Source organism: Perca flavescens, chromosome 17 (genome assembly GCF_004354835.1).
Source record: "Perca flavescens isolate YP-PL-M2 chromosome 17, PFLA_1.0, whole genome shotgun sequence".
NCBI classification, from domain to species: Eukaryota; Metazoa; Chordata; class Actinopteri; order Perciformes; family Percidae; genus Perca; species Perca flavescens.
In genome coordinates this window covers 26709272-26732277 of record NC_041347.1, presented here as the reverse complement: position 1 = coordinate 26732277, position 23006 = coordinate 26709272, and the positions used below count along the sequence as shown (strand labels likewise).

The following is a 23006-nucleotide window of genomic DNA, read 5'->3' as shown; positions in this document are numbered from 1 at the left end:
GTGTTCACTACACTTACAGCAGCCTTACCTGCAGCAGAGTGTGTGACTACTCATGTCATCCAGCAAAATGGGACCCTTTAAAAAGCATGGCCTGACCTCGAATAAAAAAAATAGGAGTGGAAAAAGCAGAGCAAAACGGAAAACTGGAGTTCTCCCTTGTAAAGGCATGGAACTGTGTTTACTGCTTAGTGCTGCACACTGCTTTTTTTCACTAGGGAAAATTTCCACGGTCATCTCCCTGACAATACCGCTGCAGCACAACCCAGAACAACAAATTGTGAGTCAGCTGTGAGACATGAAAAATGTGTGTGTGTGTGTGTGTGTGTGTGTGTGTGTGTGTATACGTGTATGTGTGTCAGCGTTGTACGTGCACAAGAAAGTGTGCGTAAGGAGTTCTTTCCGACATCTGGATTCCTCTGTGGAGTGGGCTGGGACGAGGAGTGGAGTGGAATAGCCCTTTGGGGAATAAACAGGAGACAGACAGATAAAGGAAGTCCTTCACTGTCAGTTGTTATTGGAGAAAGTGTGTGTGTGTGTGTGTGTGTGTGTGTGTGTGTGTGTGTGTGTGTGTGTGTGTGTGTGTGTGTTATATGTCTTCTATGCTGATGCAGGGTAGGGTGGAAGGTTTTTCCTACAGCTGAGTATGTGGACTTGAGTCAAACCAAATCTCTGAAGGAAAAGATTTTGCTGCCCGTGGCCATAATTGATCTCATCTATTATATACTAAATTATAACCCTTCAACAATCCTATCTGTGTGTACTCCCAGTGCATGACCCCGTGCAACTGGACATAAATATCACAATTGTTTATGTTGTTTGCTGGAAAGGCATTTCTGGTTTATCTCCTGGAACACTGCATGTGTTCACATATTGTGCTGCTGTGTTCTTGTAAACAAGCATAAATTGTTTTTGCATTTAATGATTTTTTTACCCAAATACAATGCGTGCATATTTGAGGTCTAACAAATGTGCCAAATCACCATTTCACTCCCCCCAAAAAATATTGAAAGCCAATTTTTGAATATTTTAAATCATAGATTGTTTACATCCATGCCCATGATCCAGCCAAGCAGTCTTCCTTCCTGTCTATGTTGACACATTGCTTCACTTCCTCTATTGTGTGATTCTTGGTTTAATACAGGTCGATTAAGAGGTCAAAAACTTGGTTTGTGGTTAGGAGGTGAATTTGTTTTCAAAAAACGCCTGGACTGAGATAAAACAGCTATCAACTGCCACCAACACAATTAACCATTATCAGCCATGAGTCATAGATCCAACAATGACCAAAACAGTCGAACATGACCAATACACACAGGCGACATTCAAGCTACACAACATAGAGTAACTACAGTTCTGACCCTTGCACTTCTTAATTGGTACTACTTGTACTTTTTCAAATACACCCATTTAGGATAGGACATCAGGATACATTCACAGGTGTGTTTTGGATGTAAAGATGAGTATCTGTAATGTATTGTTGCTTACCCCAGCACAATGAGCTCTCCATACTTCACTGGCACTTTGGTGGAGGCGGTGGTGGAGATGTTTTCCTGCTCCGGGAAGTACATTGGGCACGGCTGATTGAGGTTTGGAGGAGGAGGGGAGGCAAGATTGGTGAGATCCAACAGGGTGAGGGACACAGGAAGGGAAAAGGAGGGGAAGGGAGAGGGGGGAAGTGCTGATCGAATGGAGCACGGGGAAAGGAGGAGAAGGAAGGGGAAGGGTCAGCTGAGCCTCAGCTCCACCCTCTCATGCTTCATGTGTCCGTCTCTCGCAGCACCACTCGTCCTGCCCTGCACGGTGACAAAGAAAGGATTAACACTAAGATTAGAGTGTTTACTCAAGATGGCCTGAGTGGAGGAAGCATTATTCAAATGTAATTTCTGTCTTAAAATTCTCTGTGTTTTCAACATTAAGAATTGCACAGCTTTGTTGAATACTCAATTCTGATCGGTCAATAACGGCATCTGTTATTTCAGAATAACAGAGCACCGCATTGGACACAGTCCTGATCATAGACTCCAGAGGACCATTTTAAAATCATTATTTTGTGTCAAAGTAGCTGTGTAATACGTAAGTGGGATAGTGTAGAGCGAGCGGGTTATTTTTGCGAATTAAACCCATTCAGGTTGATTCAAGACCCCTCCGCACCCTGTCTGGGTTTAATTTGTAATAATGACCTGTTGGTTCTACATTATCCCTTAATTAGATTTCTACAGATATCAGTTGATGTTTAATTTCACGCATGTGAATAGCTCGCACAAGTTCTCATCTCATCGCACTAGCTTTTGGGGCAATTTTGGGAGGGGAGGGGAGGGGTGCTGGTAGATTACTTTGTAACATTAATGTCATAATTTTACCGTTTACCTCACGATTGTCATGACGAAAGACAAAATGATTGTCACCGTGATAACTTTCCAGAGATGTAAAATCCTGTCTCATAGTATATTAATCCTTCAAACTCGTGGATCTGTTACACAAGACAGACTTTCTGGATCGCACGACAGGTCTCCATTAATGCAACCAACCCCTTGCATTTTCTGGGCTGTTTATGTGGGAAGTACTAGTTACTACTACGGGTTGGTCAGGGGGCTTGCATGGGGAGGGATGGGACCTAGAAGACATCATGAACCCCCCTCGCACTATACCGTCCAAGTAAAGGTCCTCACTGACAACTGTATAAAGGGTCATTTTAAATAGTGATAATAGAAAACGAGGAAAAAAAAACTATCCCTTTAAGCCCTACACAGCCTCATTTTAGAGCAACTTTAAATGGCTGAAATTGCTCAATAGTCCCCCCACACACATCCAAAGATTTTATTGCAAAGTTTTAAAATAAAAAGACCTTCATCAAAGCATCAGGGACATGACTAAGGTCGGGAATACAAGGCTTGTTGTTCTTGCTGAGTGAGGTGGGTGTCTGCAAATGCTGACTTCAGAGAATGACTCAAAAACACAGACTCAGCTTTCTAAATACACAGGAAATCACAGCGAGGAGAAGAGAAAGAAAGCATGTGTGAGAAGAAAAAAAAGGCATGAGAAAAAGGAGAGGATGGACTTCCGGTTATAATAAGCTAAGGACATCATGGGTTAAACTCATTACCTTTTGTATGTCCCATCGCTTCCTCTCACTTGACGAAAAAATAAAGCAAAACTTAAATGGGCTACGCTGTCTTTCAAAACAAGAGCAGAATAGAAACATCATCAATTCACATTCAGGCAGTCCTGATATAAGGCAGAATATTTCTCCTGCACTTGTAATGATGAGTAGGGATGGGGGGGGCTTTAATCCAAACACTCTCACTGAAGAACAGGAAGGCGGATAGTCCCATTAGACCGAGTGGGAGAAGTTCATACAGAGGCCCTCAAGTATCAGACACAATGTCAGACAGAAGCATTGTTCAGCACTACCTAACATGTATTGAGATACCTGTGTTCAGTGAGAAATTCTAAACTTTACCAGAAGTCTTCTAACATGCCTGATTTAAAGTGTTATTCTACTACCAAACGTACCAACTGAACTGTCACAGCCTCACACTTGAAGAAATAACACCTTTGAGTTAGAACTCACATCCCGGTATTTCGCTCCCCAAAATGTGTTAACAATAGATCTATATTCAGTGTATCACACCATAGAATCAGTATAGCACGAAATGATCAACAGCTTCATCACACACAGTGAAAGGGAGAAAAGAGGGTGGAGGTGAAACTGTGGTGGCACAGACAGAAAGTACAGCAGAGTTCAACACATTCAAGTTGACATTTTTTGACAAGAGTTCAGCAGGTGGTACGAATGGTTGTTAACATTTCCACTTTTTCTGAGGTCAAGGTGGAGGAGGTATGTTTTATCCTGGATGGAGGCGATAAAAGCAAAATGGAGGACCTGGAAAAGTGTGCAGGAAGAAGGGGGAGGGGAAGACTGGTGTGTTTAAACTGCAAAACTGGACATAAGCCTCAGCCCCACCTGCTCCCCTGACAGAAGGGGTTAATCCCACGTACTCACACATACACACACACGCACACATGCAGCATTGTCAGTGCATACTAAAACACTATGCTCTAAGCTGTGTGCATGTAAAATCATCTGTGTACAATCACATGTGCACACATTCAGTAGTGCCGAGGGAGCTATTGGCTGACTTGCCAGGAATTGATTTTGACCTATGGATCCAGAAACTGAAGACCACAAGAAAAAAAAAAAAAAAAAAAAGGTCTGAGTGCAGTAGGTCCTACCGTTATTGAACACATCAGAGTCCAGAGTGCTGAATTATGGGTTTGTCTCAACTCTACGGTTATCAAGAACTCAACAGCAGCAGCCTCTCCAGAGCCCGAGTCCCCCTAATTCGTCAATCACAAACAAACAGTCTTCCTTCTTGTGTGCTCAAGTACATGAACTCACCCAGCCCAGTCTCCCTGGAAATAAAGTTCATACTCAACCATTATTTGGTATAGCATCATATATGCAAAGCAGCCAAAAGTATGGTGAACATTAGCCTCTAACATCAGAGACTGAGATTTCCCATGAACTAATCATGAATGATGTTTGTTTTTATATTCTAAGCTACAGTAATCAACACTGCAGTGATCAGGAACAATTTTGAATGACAGCTTTAATTTCTTTAATTTCTTTAATTCAACCTTTGATTCCTCTACTTACTTCACTTAATGCTGAAACAAAATCAATTCATCAAATCATTGATCATTAAACTGGCTGAGGAATTTGCTTAAAATTGGCACTGCTAGTACACACGTTATATGTATGGGCGTGTATATCATTTTTTAAGTGTGTGTGTGTGTCTGACTAAGCTCCCGGCCTCTGCAACTCTGCATGACACAAAGCTCGGTGTGGCTGCATGCCAACTGCTGCTTAGCTACCGAGACACACAGTCCTACAACAGTGGATCTAGAGCTCAGTGAGACTGACTTTGCAGGCCGAGGTCAGGGATTGTAACAGCGTGCTGCTGACAGCAGGAACAGCAACCTCACACTTACAAAAGCCCTCGTAAAACTTAACTGGAAGGAGGCACGGATGACACCTGCCATTCCCACTGGCTACCAACAGAGCACAACACATGACAAGCAAATGTACATGCACACAGGCAGTCAACACATAAATATGTCTTCATGTAACACGGAATCAGGGCAACAGCTGCACTTTTTTCTCATGAATCCATCGCCAACCGAGACACAGTGCAACATGTCAAACTGTCCTATTTAGCGTACATATTTGCCAAAGGGCAATACATAACACGCCATGGGATTATAAATCGACCAGGTCCCACCCAAAGTTAACAGAGGATCTCTGCAGGATTTGAGACCTGCACGATGCATTCATGTTCAGTTGAAAGGTGTGTAATGCTTGATGCTGGTAAGTGGTAAGTCAAAGGATAACACTTTCAGGAACAATTTAACCAGAGGCGGTGTTGGCTGGTAGGTCAGAAACCAGAAATGGGTCAGAAGAAACTCTTAACAGGGTGGACAAAGAGGAAGTCAAAGAGGGAACTGCAGTATGGTGGTAACTAATCTCCTAAATCAACTATTAGATACTTGCTACTTTACTGGTTTTGTGACGACAGTTCCCACACCTCCATAACACTAAAATGTGCCAATGATATATGATACTTCTAATTTTCCCAGTTTTTGTACCTGCAATTCTTTCAACTCCGTTTCCTTACTGAAATTACAACACAGTCAATGACAAACATTTAAAATGTTAATAACATAAAAGGAAATAAAAGTTAACTCCCATATAAGGTAAGAGTAAAAGAAGTATATTATTTTAAATAATGATTAATTTGCCAATTATTTTCTCAATTAAACGATAATTTTTTATGTCAGAATATGCCCAGAGCTAAAGATGGCTTATTCCACTTACTTGTTTTTGTCCAACGAACAGTCTTACCCAAGGATATGCAGGTTATTGTCATAGCATATGACATAGAAAAGCAGCAGAAAAAGTGAGCTTTTTATATAAACAATTAAAAAATTGTAGCAAACAAGGACAAACTCTGTGAAAGAAGAATGCCCACATCAGGGACCAGGACAGGTCAGACTAGAAAAGAAAACCCCAACACAGTGTGACATCTTCATTACTGGAAAGTGGTAATGATATCCCTCTGGTGAAGTGGGTCATCAGATCAATAAATAATAACAGATGCTTGGCATAGACTCAAAGAGGATGATATGTTTCTGGCTTTCTGGACATGTGGAGTTTAATATGAAGCACACCTGCTAGAGTCACATTTTTAACAAATTGCTTGCTGAAAACAAATCCATCTTGCTTGGGTTTTCTCATATTTATTTTCCTGCAAATTGACCAGCTGTCTCCAGAATGTGTTTAGCAACCTGTCGGGTATATATATTTACTTTTTCTGTGTTTTGTCATGGCACACCAAGAGCTACTGAAATTCTACCTGCTGCGCTAAAAGACAGTATCAATAAAATGTAGGCTGAAAGAGGATGGTAGTTTTGTTAGCGAAAGTATGGAGGTGTAAAAAATGCAAAAGCTAAGTTAGGAAAGATGCTGCTCATCTTCCTACTTGTGGCTGCTGTGATCTTTATCAAAGCCCTTCATCAAGAAGGTCATCGGATAGCTTTATCATTCCAGTATTACTGGCTCTCACCACATCCTCAAGCACTCTGAGGCTTTTAGGCGTTTCTCACCTTTCATGTTCACTGTGAGCGGCTTGCGAGCGAGAGGCTCTGAGCTCCCCAGCGGTTCCATGCTGAGCAGCAGAATCGCATGTCTTCTTCAAAAGCTTACATAAATTATTTTCCAAAAACAGAAAGTCTCTCTTCTACCTATCCCTCCTCTTCAGTCTTTTCATCTTTGCATCCCTCATGACAAATGTCTTCCTTCCTTTATCACAAATAGAGGGGGGGCATAAACATCTTGGTGTTATGTGTACCCAAAACCAATAGCTCTATATTGCATCACTGTAGTATGAATGTCGTTTTCCTGTTTTATGCCCACAGTTCACTTTACAGAGAGGTGATCAGTTCTAGGTAACAGACCCCGATAAAATTACAGAAGTACCAAAGCCTAGTCTGCAACCAAAGAGAAAGAACATTTTCAAAGAACACTGAGTAGTCTGCTGTCAAATGAAAAATGGGCAGAGCGGGACTTAAAATGGACAACTGACATTCAAATGGCACTGCCGAACGCCACCTGTGAGATAATCTAGAACAGACATTTTTTAATTGTAAGGCGCTTCAGCTTCTCCCCCCACTGATACACACATTTCTAAATTTAGTGAGACTTACACTTAACTAAGTTTTGATCTCCAATGTCCTTCGCGTATAAACGTCTCTAAATCTGCTTTTTTAAATTATATAAAAATGATCAATGAAATCATGTTTTTAGGTCAATTTTAGATTGCATAAAGAAAATAATGCCATAGCAAAATGCAACATTATTTTTTATCTCCATGGTCATTTTATAGTTTTTTTAGATTCTCTTGCCAGTACAGATGTGTCTTATCTTTTCTTGTCTGCAGATGTGTATTATGTTTTCGAAAATCCCTTAAATTAAATTGTACCTGCACATGTAATCTTCAACCGTGATTTATAACCAGCATCAAGACAGGACACATATTTTAAAATAATAATGTTTCTGATGTGTAAAAAGAAACCCAGCAAGATACCAAATAAAGAAAGTAGATGGTTGGGTAGATGGTAAAGAGGTTAAATGTGAACTACAGAGTAAACAAGACATGGCATGCTCAGCTGATCTATCAAAAGCTTTCTTTGTCAAATTCCCACTCCAGGAAGAACTCCACCCAACTTAACTCTTGTCCTGTTTGGAAAACAACGTTGAAGTTATTCAGCTCAGTGGAGGAGAAAAAGCACCTCCATGTGCTTAAACTCATGGCTTCGAGGGAAAGAGGTGATTGCTGCCACAATCAAGCTCCAATTGAGCAGCAGTGAAAAGGTCTCTTGGGAGGCATAACTGCAAACTACACCAAAGTACAACAGCACATTTCCGTTACAATATTCAATCCACTGAAATACAAATATAAATTCCATTTTAACTACAATGACACTATGCATTACAGACATCATATGATGCATTGTTATGTGCATTTATTCAAGTCTCTATAGAACCATTCATTACTCAGTTAATCTTGAAAAAAAGGACAAAAGCATCTATAAAACAGGTCTCACACACACACACACACACACACACTTCTCTCATGTGCATAGGACAGCATAGGTATTCTCTTCTCCTTTGATTAGATTTCCTCTCAATATAACAGCCCTGAACTCCGTTTTAAGACCTTTAAATCAGTGAGGGGTGAGGGTATAGCCCTCTGCAAGCTGGTTATTTAAACATCATAAAAAAAGGCCCCTGGTCTACTACAAAACAACCTCAGTTTGAGCTCCGCCATTAACTTAGAAGGTGGACTTCTACAGCATCTACAATCAGCCTAAAGTTTCTCTAATCATCATACAGAGCAAAATATAATAAAAAAACAGTTTGTCTCTGAGAGGAATTCCATGCCAAGGGAGGCAGAGCCACGTCAATACCTCAAATCAGAAAGCTCAACTCCCTGTGATAAACACCAGCTGCTTGGTGGGAGAGTCTTCAGTCAGTCCGCCAGTCAGCTCACAGACAGACCACTCGTTCCTCCGCTCAAAATGATCCAGGTGAGAGCTCTAAATAAATTGCTAGCTTGTCAGCAACATATTTGGGTAAATCATTTCATATGAGCGGTTCTGAAAGTGTGGTCAAAAACCCCAGCATCACGTCAAAGTGCTATAAAGCAAGACACTGTACCCCACGGCAGATACAAACTATAATTTTAAACAAAATCTAAGGTAAATTTGATGCAGGTGGCAGGGTAAAAAAAGAAACATTACAGAATTAAAAAAAAATCCCTGTGGATCTGGACATCAGTCATTCATTTATTGGCTTTTAAAGAAGGAAAGTGCATGAGATAAAAGGCTTCCTACAGTTTCTTTGTCTTTGTCTTTCATTGCTTTTCCAAATAGTGAATAAACTGGAGCATTATGCAGCATATCATGCAGGAGGTTAGTTGTTGGAAAAAGGGAAGACTGCTCTGTCTGACCATAAACCTCATCCTTGTACCGCAAGTGGTTATTGTCTAAAAAAGTATTCAATCTTAACAACACTCAATAACAAGTCAAAGCATGTGTTAACCATACAAATTAAGTAGTTTGGACATTTCCGTGTAGGTGGCTGTGTGTGTAGATCAGTGGGGATTTATTTTGTGAAATGCATCTGTGTGCATATGTGAGCATTTGTGTGGGCGCGAGCACGTTTCCAGACGCCCTGGGTCTGGTCTCCAGTGTGTAGAGTTGCATGGTCGGGTCAGTGGAGAGGGATTGGGTTTGCACACTGTGAAGATTAGACGCTCGATGACTCGGAAACTGATCCGGGGGGGGTCTGACCTGATGCCAGATTTTCCCCTATCTTCCATTCTGTCTCTTATTCTTGCTCAAACTTGTCCGATCAATAAACATGAACAGAAGGCATCGGCATCGCAGAACATGAAAATAAAGACGGGTAGCATTTTTCCCAGTACTTAGTGTGTAAGCATATGTTCATTTGTCTTGAACAGAGGGATTCCACTTGGTTTACTCCTGTTGCATTATCAAGTGTGTTGATTAATCCGATCAAGACCTCTACATCACTACTACTCTTATGACTGACTCACTGTACCTGAGGTGTGTAGCAAAGGTTTACTTAATGTAAAAAAGCAGATGCCAAACTTTTATATATATATATATATATATATATATATATATATATATATATATATATATATATATATATATATATATATATATATATATACTTTTCTAAGACATAGCGCACCTGCAAAATGTTGCTGAAATATAGGGAGTGTTTTAAACCCAAAGCAGCCTTCATTCACATCATTGGCTGACCCGTGGTGATGATGATGATGGTGTGGATCAAACTAATTATAACTCACTTATTCGCCCCTATCTGAAACTTGCAGACTGGCTTCAGAGTCTGGACATCTCGAGATAGCTGTAAGTCTTTTATTATATAAATTATAATAAAGGCCTTCCTGTTGGCTGACCGGATGAAAACACACACTTTGAGACAAAATTTTAAATCTGCCGGTGTTTGGCAAACGGCCAAACACTGGCAAAAAGAGTGTGAGAAGGCTGGAAAGTTAACACGGAATTTTCCAGCCTGCTCCCATTTTCTTTCAGTGGTGTTAATTGTATTTCAGAAAAGGTCTCCAACACCCTTTTTCCTAATTTTCACTGAATATAAAGATATTAAGTAATTTGATTGGATGTGTGCTGCGATGCAACTCTAACTAGCCCATCATCTTTTCATCTCTTTGTAGCTGGCTGTAGCATATTTTTATTTCTATTTAAACAAAAACTCCAAACTACCATCTCAAAATAAACCCACAATGTGTACTGGTACACATAAAGCATTTCCATCCAGAGGAATGATAAAACCAACAGAGAAAACCACTGCTGATGCGACATTCTAGAAAATTAATGTAGCACGAATTGAATATCCTGAAGCTCAGCTGGGTGTACACAGACAGATAAGACTGCATTATAATACAAAATAATACAAACCAGAGTGTGAACTCCTGACATGAGTTACTGCTGAGTGTTATCTTAGACAGTAGAAATAAAATATTTTAGTGTTTCATGTGTGTGAGTTTATTCATGGTTTATATTTTCATTTTGATATTTTCCTAAACACATACTGGAGCAAAGACATAGGAACATTTCTGTCTAGCCATAGACATGCCTGTAGCAGGTCTGCTCAAAAGTGATTTAGAGTCAGCGTGTCGATGCACACACCAAGTCCCAATTCCCTACCCACTCACAGGCAGGCACACACCTCTCATGTTCAATGGTCCCTGGAGGTGTTCTCCAGTGTATGTGCGTGTGTGTGTGGTCCAATATTTCCACCAAGATGGATGGAAACATACTGTGTGCCAGAATCACATGAGCCCCATGACACATTGTATGAGAGGAAGGAAATAACAGTGGACACAAAGACACAGACACACACAGACACACAGACACACAGACACACAGACACACAGACACACAGACACACAGCCAGGTTAGAGAACACTTGAGGCAAACAGGTGTGGGTTCAGTGTCACCCCCAGATTTAACTTGAGCCTACTGTGAGATGACCCCTAAAAACACTAAAACTGCAAAATACAAACTCCTGTGTCGGACAACAGGTAGAAAAACTTTAGACTACACTAAAAAGAAAGAGCAGAGCAGTTGTGGTCAGGTCTACACAACACAGAACTATCCTAAAAACCTATTTAATAAAATTTCTATGTAATCTAAAATAAAATCCTCAATCCTTTGGTCTTCTAAATGTCGGCAAATTGCATTAAATGCTCATCAAAAGTTCCCAGAGCCTATATCTTGTTTAGTCCAATCGACAGATTTAACCCTGAAGATATTCAGTTTTCTATCACAGAAAAGTGATAGACGCAACGATTTAGTCAATTAAACGATTAGTCTTCAGACCGAAAATTAATCGGCAACTACTCTGATAATCGATTCATAATTTCAGTTATTTTTTTTTAAGGAAAAACACCAAAATGTGACATTTTAAAGACAAAACAATTATTCGCTTGAACAAAAAAATATCAGCAAATTACTTGATGATGAAAATAATACTTAGTTGCAACCCTAGATTAATCGATTATTAAAATAGTTGCTGATTTATTTCTGTCGGTTGACTCAATCGATTAATAAACTAATTGTCTCACACCTCACACTTTGTCTACAGAAAGAAAAGTTTGTAGTGAACAAATCATAAAGAATGATTCGAAGATAGTAAGTCTAGTCATCATATTTTCTCCCTGCTGCACCTTATGGCTACCTAATTATTTAAAAGGATGATTTGACGGCCACCAAATATATATCTTCACAGGGTGAGGACAATACACATTAATCAACATTTCTGTAATTGTGGCAGTGTTAGCCAGCCGGCTTATTCCCAACTGTAGTCCTAGTTACCTAGCATGCATGTCTTTATGGTTTGGAGGAAACCGGAGCACCCCGAGGAAACCCACGCAAAACACGGGGAGAACATGCAAACGCCACACAGACAGGCCCTACCCGGACCGGGGGTCGAACGGTCTGATTTTGTTTTGTTTGTCTGAATCATGAAAGTTGAGCAGCACTGTAATTCGCTCTGCCTGAGAGGGTCTGCCAAATGTGAATAAACAGTAGACTTACTGTGTGATGAACAACCTGCTTACTCAGGGTAAGAGCACACATGCCTTATAACATGGCAAATAAAAATGAATTAGCTTTAGCCCATCTGTCTTTTTTATCACCCTTTTTACAGAAACGTATTACAAGACATGCACACTCTGTGGTGTCTGGGCTCTCTGGAGTAACTATTAGCCTACACTAGAGAGCATATAAACTGGTACTCAAAGCAAACCACTTCCCCATGTGCTGTTACCAACACAGTGAGTCTACACAGACACAAGGTGGCCAATATTAAGCCATGCTGAGCTACTTTAAAGAGGATCTTCCATAGATGTGACTATGATGGAAAAAAAGGAGTAGTCGGTAACAAGGCAGATTAGAATAATCCACTTGGGCTCAATGCCAAACACTTGACCTGAGGAAGCGTTGCCACAACAATACTCACACTCATCAGCTATAAACAGCAAGGCATGAAATATGCGGAGCAGGTCAGGAAAAGGACGTGAACATTAGAAACAAGGTGAGGAATGTAAACCCAAACTGTCTTGTTGAAAGCAGATGTGAACATAGTGAAGATGGCATCAAAAGCTATTGGGCCTCACGCTTAACAAAAACCAACACATGCCGAAATGTGCAGTAAACGTGTTCTAAGCTGCTGAAAAGCCAACACACATCACACCTCTCTGACCAATTTCAACTATGAACATCATACGTCTACCAAGGCACGATCCCCTTAAGAAAAAATACACACTTTTAACTTCAAAGTATGCTAAGTGCACAAGGACCAGATCTTTCCTAGTGCATGACAGCACCATTCACACCTACACTATTCACTCCTAAAAAGGAAAACTGGTGTTGGAACCTTTCGCGCCAAATTCCTGCTGCTCAAAACTAAATACAAGTTGCTTTGGGGTCTTAAGCCCAGTTCAGACCAAAGATGAAACCGTTTTAGAACGTTGGAGAGAAAAGTTGCAGCGGTCTGAACCGGCCCGTCTCAGCTCGACTCAAACCAGCCGATAGTGGCGCCTGGGACTCAGCTTGTCGAGTCTCCAGAGGCTGGTTTTAGAACATAAGGGACGTCACCTGTTTGAACAGCCAATAGCAAAGTCATCTTGTAAAGTCAGCTACAATAAAATTATCCATAATCCATTTTATTTCTGTTACAAACTGTTAATGGAGGCTCAACATGCGCCAGCAAGCACGTACGGTCGAGCGAGCGAGAGTGTGACTGAAGAGAGGGAGAGCCTAGGACAAAGCCTTGAATCAGATAAATAAAATGAGTTTTCAACGATTCATCACTTGAAATGTAACTGTAAAAAGTATCTCAAGGTGTACGTGCAGTTTAGTGTCCCAAATTCCCTGTAACATAACCCTAACCATATCCTAACCTTAACCACTCAAGGTCAAATGCCTAACCCCAACCAAATCAACGTTATCCACATTCTCATTTAATGAAATATTTAGCTACAAAAAGCCTGGAAGTTAGGATGTAAGTACAAAGAGTCGTTGCTATGGAGATGACTGTCTAGTCGCAGTGGTGTGACTTGGCAGGTTTCAGAACGCTGCAGACCCACGCGCTGCAAGTAGTTTCAACTCGTCTCGTCGCAAATCTTTGGTCTGAACTTGGCTTTAGAGACTGGCATCTCCAAGGATCCAGGATGCAGGACCAGTCCCACCAAAACAGGGTCCTCAGTTTGAGCCAGAGGTGCTAGACTTGAGTCCAGGGTCAGCCTATTTGGAGGCTCAAAGGACTAGAATACATGTCAGGGTACTCATTTCACTGTGAAGAGAGGTGAATCTGACTCACAACATATGGGTCAAGTCATCCCAAAGTTTCCTTCTTTCCACTGTTGGCTTTACTGCCTAATAAAAGCAGCTTAGGAAGAGAATTAAAAACAGTGGCGGTGGTTCCTGTTTTGTATTTCTTTTTTGGGGATAACTTTTGAAATATGCATGTGAATCAGACTTCCCAAAATCCAACTTAGGCTGCTTGAATTTAAAAAGAAAAGTGGCTGAAACCTCATTTTGTGTGAGTAAAAGGAATGAATTTAACATAAGGCCTCTAATGTAGTGTAGAGTAACACCAACACTGAAAGTCAAATATTCAAATCATCAGTCTGTGACCCCTCAGTAAACTGAGATTCTTTAAGTTTAATTTTTATTTTTTTATTTAATTCTTTTGACTTTGACTATGACTGTGTCCTGTGTTTTATTCTATTGCCTCCCCCACCCATTTCCCTCCCTAATTAGTTATGTCAGTTTCCCCATAGTGCAATCCTTGTTGCTTCCAACTTTTGAAACTATGTATGTATAACTGTAACGAGTATGAACCAGTGGGACATTAATAAAAGGAGTGAAATCCAGTTTTTAGGGCTAAAACTAACAACAAATATTTTTTTCTGGTTAATCAATTGATCATTTGGTCTGTAAATGTATGTCTTACTTTGTTTTTTTGACAAAGAGTCCAAAAGCCAAAGATCCTTCAACTTAATATTATTTAAGACTAAGATAACCAGCAAATATTGAAATTTTAAAAACCACAACCAGTGAATTCTTGGTATTTTTGCCTAATAACTGACTGAAATGATTAATTGGACATTAGAAAAGCTTCCCTCGATCAACTAATAGATCAGTTTCATTTGATAGTTAAGAGTCAAGATTGTTTTTAAAGTATCTGCTATTTTTTTGGGGTAAAATTTTGTTTTATGCCTACAAGCATTCGATGACTGGAACAGAATAGCGTGCTGATCTCCAAAGGACTGTGCCACAAAAATATGTGAATAAATGTGTGGACATAAGGCATGATGAACTGCCAAAAAAGTTGAGTAACCGTTTCTTTCATAACAGTTTCATCATTAGTGTGTGCTTTAAAATATAAATGGAAAAGTTACTGCAACTGTTTGTTTCTGTGGTGCTTTTAATTTTGTAATGGTTGCTTTATTAAGTTTGCACGGCAGAGCTGCTGTCTGTGCTTTGTCAGAACAGCCTACTGGTTTTTCCTGTAAGCGACGCTGGGAGGAGGCTAACTGAAGACAGAAGGTAGGGAAAGAAATAGAAGGGCCAGCGTTCAAATTACAATCTCATCAATGATTCAGTGGGAAGAACACAGACCGGCTTATGAACACAGAAAACAAACAGCTCTGTTGACGGATGTGCAACAAGATGCAAACACATAGAGATGTAGACATATAAGCATTTGAAGGCCTGTGCGCCACTTACAATCAAAAACTGAAATTGGTGCAATCAGCACAAAAATGAATTGCATGCAGTCATGCACACAAAGACGTACTGTACACCGACTGGCTAGCTAAACACATGTGGGTGTATGGTCATATGGACGAGCAATTATACATACTCTCACAAAAACCTTAGTGCTTCTACAGCCAAGCGCCATTTCCTGATCGTATACAGTAGTATACAATGTGACCTTCTTAGAAGCATGGTACAGCAGAACAGAGCTTTGTTTCTTCACAGCCGATATTCCCTCTCGGAGCTGTTCTGCTTTCTGTCACTTTAGCCCTTTGCCAGTTTATGTCTATTTGACACGTGAATGGTGGCAAGTGTGTGGCAGTGTTTTTAAAAAAAGCTCAAACACACCGTTTAATCTAAACTGTCTGTAAAACTATGTCAACATAAAAGCTATTTATAATTCATTATACATAGAGGCTAGCTGTAGTCAGAAACAGTCAGGGTGGCAGTATGAAATGCCAAGAGTGGTATCAGACAATTTTGTTCCCACATACCCTAAACTAAAGGTCAATATTACAGAAACTAGAAAACATCAGAGGGAAGACGTTTTCTACAGCTGCGTGCTTGAGGCTGATTCATGTTTCCGTTCACCGTCCGTTCCTGTTTGGGTCCTTGCAGTGTTGGTAAGGTTGCATTTCTCTGGGGAATGAAAAAAACAGTGGTCTATGTAGGCCTAATTGTGCTGCACCTGGTCATAGTTTGTAATCATTAACCTCTTGTCCAGCCGAATAACACAAGCTAGTGCTTGGTGCTGCTAACATTGAGGCTTCAGTGGAGTTAGTTTGGGTTTTGGCATTGCTTCCATCTCATACTTCTGGCTCTATCTCCTGGACCTTTTTTTAAAATAAAACAGACTTAAGATTTCTGGAAATGAATGGGACTGTCTAAACAACTGTTTCACATGTTATGTAATCAATTAAATTTCAGAATTGCCAATTCTGCTTGTGTTTCACATCTCAGCAACTGTCTGCTGTTGCTGTGTTGAGCACAAGGACTCTCAGACTTTAATTATTTAATGGATTTTCAGCGACTACTGCCCAGTCTTTTACTCCAGTCGCAGAAACAGCAGTGATCCCTTGGGAAGCCACAACAAGTTACAGACACACATTCGTGTGTGTGAGGATGTACACACAAGATTGTTTGAGACAGGAAGGTTGGAAAGTGAAGCAGGAAATGGCAATCATGCACGATCAGAGGGGATTTGATAATTACAGGTCTGTGTGTACATATGAATATGTGTGTGCGTGTGGAAAAGAGAAGGTGCCAAAATGTATCAGTAGTTTTGGGTGCAGTCGCCTGTATGAACTACACAGCAAGGAAAACCATAGAGATGGTATCTTGAGAATCATACAAACACACTCACATCCTCAAAACACTTCCTTACTTTCACATTTCATGTATAACCTCAATAGGGCTTTCGGTTCTTGCTTGTAAAAGTGAAAGATTGTGCTGATACAAAGGGAAATTAAAGTGAAACAGGCTGGGCAGAGGTGCTGAACACACAACAGAGGAGGTAAAAAAACAAGTTTCTCAGGGGAACAACTATCACTGAAAGTAGGAAATGACCAGCATCTACCACTTGATAACTTTTGTCTACATCTTGGATATTTCAGTGCCTTACCAGCAATTTTGGTACATAACAAATTATTGTCAGGAGGTCCTGCTCTAATATAAATCTAGTTGGGTGGTAAAACAGGAAGTAGGGTGAATTTTTGGGGTGTATTTGCCCAAATTGTAGAAGTGGTCCTGTTTTGGTGTTACAGCTGAACAATATATCCATTCAGTAGCCACAATGATGTGCAATGGTCAAAGGATGCAATATAATAAGGCAAAGCACTGTAGGCTGGCCCACCACGGTACACTATATAAATCATTTTACTGCATGATATAAAATTAAACTAGCAACGTTTTTTTTGCCCATCTCGTTTTGGAAAAAAACACAAATCACAATTGTTTTCAGGGAAGACTGATTAATCTAGCATGCATAGAAAAATACATTTAAAGGAACACTCCGACTTATTGGGACTTTAGCTTATTCACCGTAACCCCCAGAGTAAGACAAGTCGATACATACCCTTCTCATCTCCGTGCGTGCTGTAACGCTGCCTGACGGCTCCAGCATTAGCTTAGCCCAGCACAGATCATGCAGGTAACTGGTTCCAACTAGCCTACTGCTCCCAATTGTGACAAAAGTGACAAAATAACGCCAACATGTTCCTATTTACATGTTGTGATTTATAGAGTCACAGCGTGTACAAAAAACAACGTAACATGAGACACAGCCATCTTCTAACAGTAAACAAACCGGGAACTATATTCTCAGACAGGCTTGCTGCGAGCATATCACTCCGCCCAAGTACTATATTCTTCCGCCTGAGAATATAGTTCCCGGTTTGTTTACAGTTAGAAGACGGCTGTGTCTCATGTTACATTGTTTTTTGTACACGCCAGACTTATAAATCACAACATGTAAATAGGAACATGTTGGCGTTATTTTGTCACTTATTCGGAGCAGTAGGATTACTGGAACCATTCACATGCATCTTCTGTGCTGGCCTGATGCCGCTGGAGCCGTCAGACAGCATTACAGCACGCACGGAGATGAGAAGGGTATGTATCGACTTGTCTAACTCTGGGGGTTACGGTGAATAAACTAAATTCCCAATAAGTCGGCGTGTTCCTTTAAGAAAGTTAACAAGGACACTTCTTCTAGATTTGCATCTAACATTAGAGTAGGGGTGAATTAAACAATGAATCTAGTCCATAAAATGTCAGTAAATTGTTAAAATGGCCAAAGGTAAAGTCTTCTAATGTCTCATATATTGAAGTTTAAAACCTAAAGGTATTCAGTTTACAGTGAACAGAGAAGAGCAGCAAATCATCACAATGGAAACACTATGGACAAGCGAATGGTTTGTTTTGCTTTAAAAAAAGACCTAAACACTTAATTGATTATCAAAATAGTTGCGGATTACTGTTCTGACTATCAACTCATCGACCAATCATTTCAGCTCTAACAATCAGTAATTAAAAACAAGAACAAAAATAAGATTTGTTAAAAAAAATAAAATAAGATTTGTTGATGAAAGGACTTATATTTGTAAGTATTATTTTGGCTTTTTCTTTCTTTCACCCTTTCCCAGTTGAGCTACAGAGGTAAAGAGCTGCACATATACGGTGACATTATTTCATTTGTTCCATTTCTCAATGTTTATTGCAAAAAGGTCAAATAAAATACTGCAATTTTATTAGTTTCTCCCTAACATGTTTCAGCTCTTCTTGGGTCAGCATATCTCGGACATTAAGAGATATTTCTTTCCCCCAGAACTCCGTCAACATTTACAAATAAGGTTTCTATTCATGAATATCAGCTGACTTACCGTTAAAGTAAAAAAGTCAAAGCCAAATTGTGCACTCCCCAACAGCTTGAAAGGAGCTGAACAGCCTCACTATGTTTCAGTTCTTCCCCTCCCTTACTTTTCTGACTCAGGTATTGGCAGCAGGGGAGAAGCATTGGCGTTACTTTCAGTGACTGAGAAGCAAACGGGAGGAAAGAGACAAATACAAACTGGATAAGTGTAAAAGATAAATAATAAGAAATATATTCTTCATTTTTATGGAACAAAATGGGTGACCATACTCACCCCTTATCATAAATATACTACTACAATAGCTCCTTAAATAAATGATGAATAGTCTCCTCAGAAGCTCAACATTAAAGTGCTCATATTATGCTCATATTCAGGTTCATAATTGTATTTAGAGGTTATATCAGAATAGGTTTACATGGTTTAATTTTCCAAAAACACCATACCGGTATTTTTGTTGTACTGCACATTGCTGCAGCTCCTCTTTTCACCCTGTGTGTTGAGCTCTCTGTTTTAGCTACAGAGTGAGGTATCGCACTTCTGTTCCATCTTTGTTGGGAGTTGCACATGCGCAATAGCTAGGTAAGGACTACTAGCCAGTCAGAAGCAGAGTTTGAGGGAGTGCCACGCTAGCAGCTAGGCGAGCATTATAACGTGTGTTACAAAGTGACGCATGTTCATCACGGAAGTAAAGGCTGGACTACAGTAGAGCTGTTTGGAGCAGTTTGTGAACAGTGTTTTCTGTTGGAGATGGTAAGTCCCTCTGGGGTGGACTTTGGGCTTTTTCACTTTGTAAACCAATTACATGCACAAAAAAGATATAAAAGGAAAGGTAAAAAGCCAAAAAGCATAATATGAGCACTTTAAGAGAGATGGTGTGATGAAGAAGGTACACACTCAGAAAGAGAAAGGACTACATTGTACAATGGACATTCAGCTATTGTGCAGGTACTTCTCTACCAATGTGCTTTGTTCTTTTTCATTATGCATTCCTTACATTACATATTATTACTCTGAGCAAACCAGATTTATATAATTTATAGGCTTTACAATAAACAGTTTGTACTGTACTGAGTTTACATAATTCATATTATAACATGGATGTGTGATGAACTACGGGAGGGATTTTATTTTTACCAGAAAATAACAGGAGGAAAATGTTTTTCTTACTGATGAATTTCACGCAGCACCTTTACACTGTCACACCACAAAACTGAATGATGCTGCAGTTTTTTTTGCATCCCATCTACCAAGAACAATTTCCTGTCTCTTTACCATTGATCTGGGTACAAAAAGGATCGATGCAGGTATTGTTTGATTGGGGAAGTTTTGATGAAATTCCGCCAGATGTCAATCTTTTCCAGCCGCTTTCTTTGTGTTGACATTTTAAACTCCGGTGGATTTCTGAGGACTATGGTTAACTGCTCCTCAGATCCCTGCAGGGTAAATCCAGACAGCTAGCTAGATTATCTGTCTAATCTGTCTTTTCTGTTGCACGACTAAAACATCTTTTGAACGTACACACGAGTACAAGTTCCTTCCCGAGGCTATTTTGCAGCGGAACTGGGGCTCCGTGCAGCGCTTATTGCCACCCATGACGATTGCGATAAAAGAAATGCCAATAAACCAGAGCCCGTTTCTCTCCCATCCCGGATTGTTGTGGGGACTAGCCAGACCCTCCTTCGCACCGCTTGTGGAGGAAGGTCTGGCAAAGCGAGACTAAGAGATATAGTGTGTTCGTCCAAAAGAACACAAGATCAATTTTAGGCAGCATGATTGCACGTAAAGTCAATGCAAAGACACAGGTGGACACGAACAGCCTGGACCAGTGCGATTTGGGACAACAACAAAAAAAGGCGTTCAAGTGTCCAAGCTTTTTATTGCATTTTCAACTAGCAATAATTGAGCTAGTTAAAAATGCTGTAATTTGAGAAACAAATATGCTCTGATCCCAGAGGCATCTTTAAGTTTTCATTTTATGAACATATGGAGACAAGAGGAAAAGGGAGAGAGATTGGAGGAAGATAACACAAAGACGTTCCTGGTGAGATCAATCAGATTGTCAGGACACGGACACACACACACACACACACACACACACACACACACACACACACACACACACACACACACACACACACACACACACACACACACACACACACACACACACACACACACACACACACACACACACACACACACACACTAACATCTTTACATTGGCTGTTTGGGGCGGATAAATACAGTGGTCAAATTCATGCGGGTAACGAAAGGCAAAAATGCACTTTGTGCTCTGCCTGAACACACTAGAATGTACTTGACAAAGCCCCTCACACCCCTCAACACAGGATCACCTAAGATGCTTGCAGTATGAATGCCTAGTTAGCAGAGGTACTGTATCTGATCTGAGAAACTGATTGATAAATGATTCTGACAGGAGCGAGAGTATAAGAGAACTGTACCGAACACAGGCGGCCTCAAGCAACACGATGGAAATTGAGTGGTGGTTTAATGCCCCCCTATTCTTTCCTTCCCTACCTTGCAAAAACAAGGCCATAAAAACGTGCCTACTGTCTGACCCACTTTCCATGACAGACGTAATCTCCCTGCACGAACTTCAGCCTGTTTACCAGCCCAGCAAAGAGTAAGCCGTCCGGGAGGAGAATGCCAAGCTCTAAACACACAGCGGGGGGGAATCTGCCGCTCAGCTGTGCCGAAAATTACACCCGCAGATCCCCACTGAGCTAAGAGGCCTTCCATGGTGAAACTACACACTATAAACACGTCCATGCAAAAAGATAAAATGCAAACAATTACAAAATAAAAGTATCTTCTCATGAAAAACCTGCTGTTAACATCATTAAGGTTTAAAAGGGTGCAAACACGCACACACAGCCGTTTGGCACCTTGGTTTGAATCTCCAACACACTCGACAACACCAAGGTGTTAACCACCAACTGTTACCGATTGTTACAGCTTTTCATCTATCTAGGAGTCAATATGCAATCAAAGTAAAGTAGGTTTCCACACAGTTCACACTTAGCTCAGGCTAGTACAGAGCACATATATATATACACAAGTACAATATCAAGGTTAAAATGTTTGATAGTTTCTTTTAACTATTCATTTTTTCTCACAAATTAGTAATTTGTCGCCTGTAATTAATTCCTACCCTCAAATTACTTGAGAGCTATGTATATTAGGGGCATCAAAGGGTGAGATGAGGTGGCGAGGGTGTTATGTGGTGTGTGTGCGATCACTGACATTTGTCATTGTCTTTTGATCTTACAACTAGGATTTAGAAGGACATCGTGAATTGATGATTTATAGAAGCGATATTTGAGAACAAAATCCTGTGCTGCAATTTGCAACTAATGCAGCATAGATTTAGCATTTTTTTCCATCCTGAAAATGTATATAAATGCTAAAGTAAACTTAATTTTTATTTTTTTTATATTATAAGCCATACTTATTGGACTGATAGGAAGCACTTTTGTAATTCTGTTTCAGTATTTTAAATGTGTTTCATGATCCTACTGGATCACACAACTTGCTGAGCATGTACAAGACCACAACGCTTTTAATTGAAATAAAAACAAAAAAATTAGGGCCGTCAGCATTAACGCATTAATCGCGATGCGATTAAGGGCCGAGCATAAAGCGGTATTTTTTTTTAAATCGCATGCCACCATTTATTAATTTATTTTCACTTCACTGGGCTTCGCGTCATGCCTAACAGGCTACTATTTTGACCCTTTGCCATACTTCCTCGTAACACATCCTGCTGCTGCAAGAATAGCAACGCGGATTTTGATGCCTCATTCCGGTGCTTCAGCGCTTCTCTCTGATGCTCTGAAACAGACCTTACAGGCAACAGAAACATCTCTGCACGTGACGCTAGTTAACGCTACACTCGACAGCAGCTAACGTTAGCCTACTGCTAGCGAGTAGCTGGATTAAACACGGTTACAATGCTGACAGCTAACGCTAAACAGTGTAAAGTTTGTCTGTAGTTCACTGTAGAGGATTCCGACACCGGGATGTAACAATGTGCAGCTGCTGTTCTCGGAAAAACACAGACGGTGCATTCAATGAAAGTGGTAACCTACAGTCTGGTGGTACATTCAGAGTTATTGTTAAATGCCCTTTTCCCATCTGGTGGTTGTTTTTGTCGTTCAA

At 40.3% G+C, this 23006-nt stretch overlaps 1 protein-coding gene across 1 annotated transcript in view; it reads right to left on the bottom strand.

Annotated features, from left to right (window-relative positions):
* The window catches only part of peli1b (pellino E3 ubiquitin protein ligase 1b), a 41564-nt gene that overhangs the window by 15767 nt on the left and 2791 nt on the right, over positions 1–23006 (bottom strand). The window contains exon 2 of the mRNA XM_028602719.1: positions 1486–1793. Coding sequence (XP_028458520.1) covers positions 1486–1568 — 83 coding nt within the window. The 5' untranslated portion in view covers positions 1569–1793. The remainder of the gene's footprint in view (positions 1–1485; positions 1794–23006) is intronic.